The 10,238-nt window shown below is 40.0% G+C and overlaps 1 protein-coding gene across 2 annotated transcripts in view; it reads right to left on the bottom strand.

The window, feature by feature from the left end:
• Positions 1-435: 435 nt before the first annotated feature.
• LOC123985755 (protein furry homolog) overlaps positions 436-10,238 on the bottom strand; it is a 51,584-nt gene continuing 41,781 nt past the window's right edge. For both annotated transcript variants that reach the window (XM_046073601.1, XM_046073602.1), the window contains 10 exons: positions 7,260-7,460; positions 5,946-6,095; positions 4,951-5,114; positions 4,660-4,867; positions 4,166-4,315; positions 3,977-4,075; positions 3,801-3,884; positions 2,305-2,415; positions 1,994-2,199; positions 436-1,895 (listed from right to left, as the gene is read on the bottom strand). In XM_046073601.1, the coding sequence (XP_045929557.1) occupies positions 1,637-1,895; positions 1,994-2,199; positions 2,305-2,415; positions 3,801-3,884; positions 3,977-4,075; positions 4,166-4,315; positions 4,660-4,867; positions 4,951-5,114; positions 5,946-6,095; positions 7,260-7,460 (1,632 nt within the window). In that variant the 3' untranslated portion in view covers positions 436-1,636. The remainder of the gene's footprint in view (positions 1,896-1,993; positions 2,200-2,304; positions 2,416-3,800; positions 3,885-3,976; positions 4,076-4,165; positions 4,316-4,659; positions 4,868-4,950; positions 5,115-5,945; positions 6,096-7,259; positions 7,461-10,238) is intronic.

Below are 10,238 nucleotides of genomic sequence, written 5' to 3'. Positions count from 1 at the left end.
CTAGTTTGAAATAAACACTGGACACTGCATTTCACCCATAGACTGTATATAAAAAGTTCACCACTACATGCTTTCAGTTGTTTACAAGATTGGGGACTTACATGAATATTATGCTCTCTAGTAATAGGAGGATATTATGCTCGAAAAGGTCACGATTTAAAAAAACAAAAAAACAATATGTTAACTTTGAGGTACATACATTCCCTCAATGTAGCCTTTCAGCCAGACCTTCCTGGCCATCCTTCATGAGGAATGGCAGAGCTGGAGCCTTTAATGTTATCCACGGTGTTCTTATTGCTGCATCTGAGTTTTTTGGGTGGTGCATGACCTTTATTAAGTTCTGTCTGAGAGGCTTCACCCCGGGCATAAATACAATAATAATAATTTAAAAAATCATAATCACAATATCACACAAATCACAAAATGAAACCACAGTTAACAAATGTAAGTTTTATTTTTCTTGTTACATAAGTGTACAGAACACCAAAGTACAGTACATTGCAAAGGCAGTAGTATTTACAAGGCGAGAGGCTACAACAACAGTTCTTGTGGAAGATTTACAAATGTAGCTTTCTCTTTCACTCTAAATGCAACTCAAATTGTAAGTTCATAAAAATACAATCTTATGAGTCTAAGCAAAGCCCCACTGCACTATGTACATTTATTCAGTTAAAATAGTTTCTGTCTTTGTTCATAAACATTACTATTACACTTTGTAGTACATAGAGTTTGTAAGCTTGGCAGGTTTAACAGATGAAACAAAATATCTGTTTTCTATAAATCTAGTCTGATAAATTTTTCTCTAGCAAATAATATAAATAACTTACCTAATTGCTAAAAGCTATACAATTAAAATTACAGTAATATGTTTTAAGTAACAGATAACCCACACAGCAGCATCTAGAGTAGGTTTGGGAGACATTGCAGTAGTTTTGCAGCATGTCAAAGTAGTTAAATGTGAACAATTTGTATAATTCAGTATCCATATTTCCATCTTTGATGGTCGTCAGGTTTATATCACACACTCGAACAACCCCCCCCAACACACACACACACACACACACACACACACACACACACACACACACACACAAAGATGCACGACTTTAACCAAGTAATAAAGCCTCCCTTTTTCTGTACTAACAGTGTTCATATTTTCAAATGCTATGATACTCAAATACATTCTTTCAGGATACAGTAAAAGTCTTCCACACCGTAAAGGATTGCACATTTTCCCTTGACATTTAAAACAACATAACTGAAAGAGAATCACTTATAGCTTTGGTATGTCATTTGTTAAATGTGAAAGTTTTTGACCTCAGTAGCAAGTGGTCGCTTTGTGACAATTTCTATTATTAGTGCAATAAAAGCCTAAGTTTCTTTGAAACAGCATAGTCTCTCATCTTTCTAAAAAAAAACGCCAGTATTGCTGCACATCTGAAGATCTGACTTCATGACATTCTGATGTGCTCTGAGCAAGAAGAGGAGAAGAGGAAAGAGGGTTTGGTTATTCCCAGGAGAGAGCAGAGGGCTTGTTAACCACAGTGATGATAGCAGCAACCCCAGACAGGACCAGAGGCTAGGCGTGGGACAGGGGGCTGAGCAGAAGTGGGTGTCACATGCTGCTAGACCGCCATCAAAGAGTTGAGCCTAAAACCCTAGAGTCTGGGAGGAAAGCTGTGATGGCTCGGTAGCCTTGGGCTCGCCGGATCGTGTCCCGAATCTCTCGGTTAAGTTCCATCAACTTAACAGAGATTTCTGTCAGGTCCTTTTTTGAGCCCACCAAAGCAAAAGTTCCTGTCTGACCTAAAGTTTGATGTCTGAAGAAGATGTTGAGTAAGGTCTGGACCTCATCCTCAGAGTGGCTGCCAAAGATGTCGTTAGGCCACATTGCTCTGCAAAAAAAAAAAGAAAAAATGTTATGCATCTGACTGGGTGCATTTTTTGACAGCTAAACTTATGTACAGAAAAAACAGCCCTTTTCTTTTCTCACCTGCACTCACGAATATGGCGGATGGCCGTCAGAAACTCGTTGTTCTTCAGACACTCAAGGATGGCCTGCACAGCAGCCTCAGAGGAGCTGAAGGTGGGCTCAAAGCAGGAACTCTCACAGGCAGCAATCTCCTCACTTGTCACAGAGGCTGCTGCTACCCTCAGGTTACTCTTCAACTCATTTAGCTCCCTGGACATATTTGTCAGCTAAAGGTTGAGAGGGATTCATATCATTAAACAGGGACGTGGATTAGAGGGTGGGTGTCATGGTTCCAAAAAAAGAGAGGACAAGCAAATGCACGATGTACCTACCTCGGGAATAGAGCTTATTGCATGGACTTGTTCAATCAGCTTACAGTAGGACTGAAAAAGCAGCAACAGCTGAAAGTGGAGTTTGTAGAGTCTTTGACAGAGCTCCAGTTGCTGAAAATAAGAGCAAATTGGTTGTTAGCAAAATGAGTTTTCTTTGGGCTTACTTTATACTTTATATGGTATTTTCAGAGTTCTGCATTTGGTGGATAATAACTCACATATAACTACTGTGGAACTACTTGTAAATAGATGTCAAACCTGCAGCAGTTATACATACAACATTACAAGTGCTGAAAATGGGATTACAGTAAGGCAAACTTTAACAAAAAAGACCATTTAAAAACAACAACTTACAGCCAGAAATTCCATTTGCTACAAAGCAAGCATGTTACAGGACAGAAAAGAAGTAAGGAAAACAGAGAATCAAAAGAAGGGCATGCAGTTCCTGATTATTTCCATTTAAATGTGGGTGAAAAGTATTAGCAGAGATAATTTTATTGGCATGCATAGAGGAGGAAAAGTGAAGGTCGATGTATGTGTAATTTAGAACAGAAAGGACAGCTGGTAGTCAGCATGAATTAAAGGTTCCCTGTGGAGTTTTTTTTACCTCTAGAACCGCTACTGAGGTGCTTTTGTACAAGCGGGTTCCCGTTATCCCGTGCACATATACGCGAGCATGCAGGTGACACATTACATAGCCCTACCAATGGTGTCACATTATTCCAGTAACACGCCAAGATATGCAGCAATTCGCTAACTGAGAAAGGGAAAAAGAAGACTGCATGCTCTTAAACATGAATGTATACAATACTGGATTTAAAATAGTAGAAAAAATAAGTAACTGAGTAACACTGAATGTAAACATAACTTTTGTTTGTTTACAAGAAAACTCCACAGGGTACCTTTAATTAAAAAGCCAATTGAAACAAGCCAAGCAACAATTTTGCCTATTAATTAGCACAACTGCACTCACTTTGGTGGGAATCTCTTAGCTATTAACTACCAAGTTTTAACAGCAAAACTTTCCATTTAGCTGTTTCCTTTCCTCAATTAATGGAGTGAGCGGAATTGTTTACTGCTAGATCAAATGCAACTTAAGAGAACTTGCTCCCATGCCCAGCAGAGCTGAAAATAATCACAATGCACACTGGAATGAGATAATCATCGTGACGTGCGGCAACTCAAGGTTGTCAGAAACTTGACATTTACATAGTGGAAGAAAATGAGAGGTAACACTCACAGAGCTACAGTATCACACAGTATTCGTAATGCAGAAAGTACAGTAAAAGGTCAGTTGAAGTGGAATCTTTAGTATTCCATTCTTACATAATAAACAATGATTTTCTTTAAAATTATACAACCTTTTGTATGTTTGCATACTGGCTGAATGCATTAGCTAAACCACAAAAAATACCAAACCTGTATTTTACATTATTGTTTAATTGATATAATAGCATGTTAGTTATTGCTTGAATTCTTAAAGAATAAGGTTTTACCTTTTCCTCATGCTCTGCCGGTTGACACGTTATCACGGTACCCCCAGCACTCTTGGGAAAGGTGGCCTTACAGTTGCTCAACCACTGTGGGTGACAGAGGTAACATAACAATGTAAACAACTCAGTGACAACATATAGCCATTCAGACTGAAAAGCACTATATTAAATCTCCTTACAGTGAGAGCAGCATCCTTTCTGTTGTTGTAAGTATCAAGATACTCGTGAAGTTCCAACACACTGAATTTCATTTTTTCCAGGAGTCCATAAGTCATAATCTGTGAAAGTAAGAGTTTTGTTGTTGAATCTGTTCTACTATCACTAACATGTCATACTGTTAAAAGTAGAAATTGGAAAAGGTTACTCACTGTGTCTGCATCAATAAAGAGTGTTGGGCATTCTGAGCATGATGTCAGCATCTGAGAGGACCTCAAGAGTTTTGATCCTAATCCTCTCAGGCTATCATCGAGATAACTCACAACGTCACAGGTCAACGAACAAAATTTGGTCTGGATACTCTGCAAAGCAAAAACAACGGGCTGGTTGTGATACTGTCAGAGTCGATATAACATCATGGTACTTACATTCAGTCATTATAATGTTTTTCCTGGAATTCTCCCGTCAGCAGTGGTCAGTGAAGTGAACAACATCTGATTAATGAATGTTTTCAAGCTGAAAGCATCTACCAAGTGCCCTCCATTTGTAATTAATCAGACCTCTGCTGAAAGGAAGCCTCTGTCTCTAAACGTTAATCAGCCAGACAACTAATCCTGTAATCCTTTCAGTTTAATTATTCTCTTTGACCAGGCACACTGTTAATGGAATTTAGGTCTATGCTAGCTACAAGACCATGCTGTAATACCTGAAATAGTGAAGAAAATACATGAAAAGTATAGACTGCACAAGATCCATCTGTGTCAGACACAAGCTGGTTGATATGACTTCGCCAAGCCTCCTCTGCATCATCGCATACTGCTGGTTGGAAAGCTGCAAGGATCGCGGAGAAGAAGGGTGACGGTGGCGGTGAAGAACGGGACTCCAGCATGTCGTCTCTCTCCTCCTCGGCAAGACTGAGTGGACATAAAGCCATTTTATTACCAATGCCATTTTTTTGTAACTATACTTATTATTGAGAAAAGCTGTGAGTAGGTACCTGGGTAAGCAACTGTCAAGATCCAATTCTTCTCTGTAATCGATGTGAACCATGTCCATTGTCAAATCGTCCCCCCGGTGAAATTCAGGGGGCAGTTCACTGATGGAGAGAGATAAGTCATCCTCATGGACATTGGTTTCTTCATCTTCTTGGCACACCTCATACTAAAAGAAAGCAAGAGGGACACATGCTTTCTCAGCAACTGGCTAAATTAACTACAGTCATGAACAAATACTGAGGCAGCATGCAGTAAAGGTTATTATTAACTGAAACGTGTTCCCTCTGTTATACTTAATTATTAAACAGATAATGTTGTGGGTAAAATGGATACACTAACCTTGGCACGGGACCCTATGGGCACTCCTTGTGATGTTTTCTTTAATTTGGTAAATTTAGTGTGCATAAATTGTGCCAATTATACATATATAAAATACTTGAATTCAGCCAGCATTGTGGCCTTGCACACTCATGTTTAAGGACAGGCAATGTGTAAACCTTTCTTGACCTCCCACATGCCATGAGTTTTTAGTTGCTGCTTAGAGCCACCCACACAGAAGCAATAGGTATACACATTGCCTTAAACAGACAGACAGAAAGAAAGAGACTTATTAAAAAAAATATATAGCCTAAGATCCCCAGACAACCTCTGCCACAATTAAAATAAGGCACAAACTAGCCAACATGCCCTAAGTGTAATGATTAGCCTGTTTGCAGGTTTTAGTTCATTCTCCTTTAGCATGCAGTTACTGAAATCATATAAGAAAAAACCCTTTCATGCTCTACTCTGAAGAGAGGAAATGTAGACAAGTCACAGCATCACAGACTAACACTTAACATAGACTAAACCCGAAGCACATACAACATCCAAGACATTTCAGATACGGATGCAGACAGAATAGCTCCTATTTAGCAAAATTAGTAAAGAACTCTAGTATGGAGTTGCGATAGGAGTTAGTAGTTCCCAGAATCTCAGACACCCTAAAGCCCTTATTCACCCGCTGCTTCGAGTCCTCTGGCAGTTGGACATCGAAACTAGGATTTTTGGTGTTCAGAGGTGTTGAGTCAGCTGAAGTTGTATCAAAAAAGGCAGAGGAAGAGGAAGAGTCCATGTTACTGATCTCTGCAGTTGGAGAGAGGTTGACAGTCTGCAAAGAGACAAAGTCAAAGTTGTTGGAATCTTCACTGAAAAACAGTGGGGGAAAAAACGGATGTCTAGACACTGGACTGAAAACTGTAACATTGCAACAGTTACAACATTCCTGAACTGCCTGTAAGCACTGACAGTGGTAGAGTGGCTGACAAATCGGGGTCAAGAGACGAGTGGGATGACAGCTGCATGGACACATGGGCATTCCATCTCCCACCACAGTTTCCACAATCTTGAACTAATACTGTATGAGAACGAGTGGTCATGCAATTACAGAAAGATGATGTAAACAAGACAAATGATGATGCAATAGTTGCATCATCCCTGGCACCAGCAATGTTACAATTTGTTTTGGACGAAATTCTGTAATTTTTAGAACTTTTAAAATGTGGTCCTGTGGCTTTATCCCCTTGGGATTGTGAATGTGCTCAGCAAATTAAATTATCTTGTGTACAAAGATAGCAATAACCTGAGAGTGGCACAAGAGGAAAACTAATGGAGGGTCAGAGAGGGAAAGAATGTATCCCCTGAATTACCTAAATAAATTTCTTCTGCACATTTTCTTTTAGGATTATGGTTGAAATCAATGTCATGATACTGATAAAAGGTTTCTGCTGGGTTCAGCAAGTTAAACTTAAGACCTTTTAAAGATCTTTTTAATACCACATAGAATTTAATACCCGTTTCACGATCTTACTGCCCAAAGTATTAAAGTATGATAAAAAACAGCAGACACAGAATTTGTTAATTAGAATTAGTTATTATTATATAACATTTATTTCAGTACTTCACAACAGTATATTCCAGTAACGACATAACCTATCATGAGGAATTACCTAATGATGATGATTAAATTAACATGACCTGGACCCAGCTAAGCAGCAGAAAATGGATGGATTAACAAATGAAAATGAAAAATTCAAGTTCATTTAAGTTTTTGCAAAAATCATTAGAAGATTAACTTCCTAGCTACTGTAGATTTTAAATACCTCCTAAACCTTTTTTAGAGAAAACTAATTATAATAATAATAGTTTTACACTTTTCAAGGCCTCCACATACCCTGTGATAGGTATAATTTTCTGATTCTAGTGGGCTTCAACAGCTAGGTTTTCGCTTCATTATGACATTAATTTATTGGCATACAAACAAAGGTGAACTTACAAGCTGGGAGTGGGAGAGTATCTGGCTGGCGGTGAGGGAATCTTCCTCAGACGACTCATCTGAGTCTTCATGGGTGATTTTGCTGAGGCTGGGCATGCTGCTAGACAGCTGACTCTCCTCCAGGGGCTGCAGGTCACCACGGTCCAGACTGTCCATGGAGCGTCTGCGCACACCCCAGTTGAAGTTGTCCATAGTCTCTCCCTGCAACAGAGAACATCCTTGAGTTACCAAGTACTAATAAGTGCATCACAATTTCCTCTCTAATGCAAACACATGCGTACACACACACACACACACACACACACTGAACACAAACATTCACACAACCATGCTGTGCAGGTCCAAGGAGGGGGCAACCTCTTTCACTGAAGGCTAAGAATGAAAGGAATACTGAAGCTTAACACAGTGCTGTGAGCCCTTCCCCAAACCACTACCAAAATAGCCAAAATGCTGGTAGACTCGCAGAAAAGTCACACCCTAATATTTTCACACTTTAAATATGTAAAAGTTTTACACCCCTGAGTGACTTTTCAACTGGGCATGACTATGGAGGAGTCAGCCAACTTCCACAATCCACCAAAGCTCCACATGTCATCAACAGATCAAACAATAGAGACTTCCCAAGGTGATTATCTTAATATCTACCACTGGTAGATGGGAAGGAGCAGCTCTCATTTCTAGAAATCTGGCCAAGTTTATTAGTGGACCAAATCCATGACAACCCAGAGTTGAGACCAGGAGGCAGAGTCGCAGTCTAACACACTTCTCTGCCCTTCTAATTCAGCAGTTACCCACCCAAAACCCTACGCAGAGTCGCAGTCTAACACACTTCTCTGCTCCTCCATTTCAGGAGTTACTTAGTGAAAATCCTATAGTGACGGTGTCTGCCCCCCAACCATTGAAATTATTTAAAAAGGTAAACAGAAGAGGAGCTGTGCATAAAAACCTCATAAAAATTAAAACCACAAGAGCAATAGTGCAAACTAATAGGAGAGTTAAATGTGGACTCTTAAACTTCAGATCTCTCTCTTCTAAAGCTGTACTAGTAAATGAACTAATATCAGATTATGATATTGATTTATTTAGTCTTACTGAAACCTGGCTGGGTGATGGAGAATATGTTAGCCTAAATGAATCCACCCCTCCCAGTCATATTAATACTCACATTCCTCGAGGCACAGGCCGAGGAGGTGGAGTTGCAGCTATCTTCGACTCTACCCTACTAATCAGCTCTAAACCTAAACTAAATTATAACTCATTTGAAAGCCTTGTTCTTGGTCTTTCGCAGTTGGAAATCACTGCAACCAAATCTCTTCGTTATAGTGTACCGAGCACCTGGCCCGTACTCTGAATTCTTATCTGAATTTTTGTCAACTTTAGTCCTTAAAACGGACAAAGTTATTATGTAGGGGATTTTAATATTCATGTGGACGTTGAGAATGACAGCTTTAGTACTGCGTTTATCTCTCTGTTAGATTCCATTGGCTTCTCTCAGAGTGTTCATGAACCGACTCAATGTTTTAACCACACCCTTGACCTTGTTTTGGTGTATGGTATTGAAATTGAACATTTAGTGGTGTTCCCACAGAATCCCTCTTTGTCCGACCACTGTTTGATAACTTTTGAGTTTGTATTGCTGAACTACACGCCAGTGGGCAAAGATTTCTATACAAGATGTCTGTCTGATAGTGCTGTAGCTAAATTTAAGGATATGATTCCATCAGCTCTAAATTCATTATCAAGTCACAAAGTAACGGAGGACTCCTATGCTAATTTCAGTCCCTCCCAAATCGATCATCTTGTTGATAGTGCTGCAGGCTCGCTGCGAGTGACACTCGACTCTGTAGCCCCTCTAAAAAAGAAAATACTAAAACAAAGACCGTTAGCTCCATGGTATAATACTGAAACTCGCAAATTAAAGCAAATATCGCGGAAACTTGAGAGGAATTGGCGTTCCACCAAACTGGAAAATTCTCGTTTAATTTGGCAAGATAGTCTTAAAACTTATAGGAAGGCCCTCCGTAATGCCAGAGCAGCGTACTACTCGTCATTAATAAAGGAAAATAGGAACAACCCCAGGTTTCTTTTCAGCACTGTAGCCAGGCTGACAGAGAGTCACAGCTCTATTGAGCCAAGTATTCCATAGCATTTGATACCACTGACCATCAGATCCTATTGCAGAGACTGGAACATTTCATTGACATTATAGGAACCGCTCTAAGCTGGTTTATGTCCTATTTATCAGATCGATTTCAGTTTGTACATGTTAACGATGAGTCCTCCATGCAAGGATCTGTCCGATCTGCTCGAAAAAGTCCATTAAGACTCTTCAGCTGATCCAGAATGCTGCAGCACGTGTTCTGACAGGAACCAGGAAAAGAGATCATATTTCTCCTGTCTTAGCTTCTCTGCATTGGCTTCCAGTAAAATCCAGAATAGAATTTAAAATCATTCTTTTTACCTACAAAGCTCTTAATGGTCAGGCACTATCTTATCTTAAAGAGCTCATAGTACCTTACTACCCCACCAGAGCACTGTGCTCCCAGAATGCAGGGTTACTTGTGGTTCCTAGAGTCTCCAAAAGTAGACTAGGAGCCAGAGCGTTCAGCTATCAAGCTCCTCTCCTGTGGAACCAGGTTCCAGTTTGGGTTCAGGAGGCAGACACCATCTCTACATTTAAGAGTAGGCTTAAGACTTTCCTCTTTGATAAAGCTTATAGTTAGGGCTGGCTCAGGTGAGTCCTGAACCATCCCTTAGTTATGCTGCTATAGGCCTAGACTGCTGGGGGATTTCCCATGATGCACTGAGCTCCTCTCTCCTCTACTTTCTCTCCCTCTGTATGCAACCTCATCCCATTATTTCATGTTACTAACACAACTTCTCCCCTTTCTGGTAGTCTTGTGCTTTCTCGTCCCTCTCCTCTCTCCTCCTATCACTTCCTGCAGGTGTTTCTGGCTCTGGAGCTGTGGAGTCTGGATC

This window comes from Micropterus dolomieu, linkage group LG17 (assembly GCF_021292245.1).
Source record: "Micropterus dolomieu isolate WLL.071019.BEF.003 ecotype Adirondacks linkage group LG17, ASM2129224v1, whole genome shotgun sequence".
NCBI lineage: Eukaryota > Metazoa > Chordata > Actinopteri > Centrarchiformes > Centrarchidae > Micropterus > Micropterus dolomieu.
Note: the sequence above shows the minus strand (reverse complement) of the source record. Positions and strands in the feature narration are given on the sequence as shown.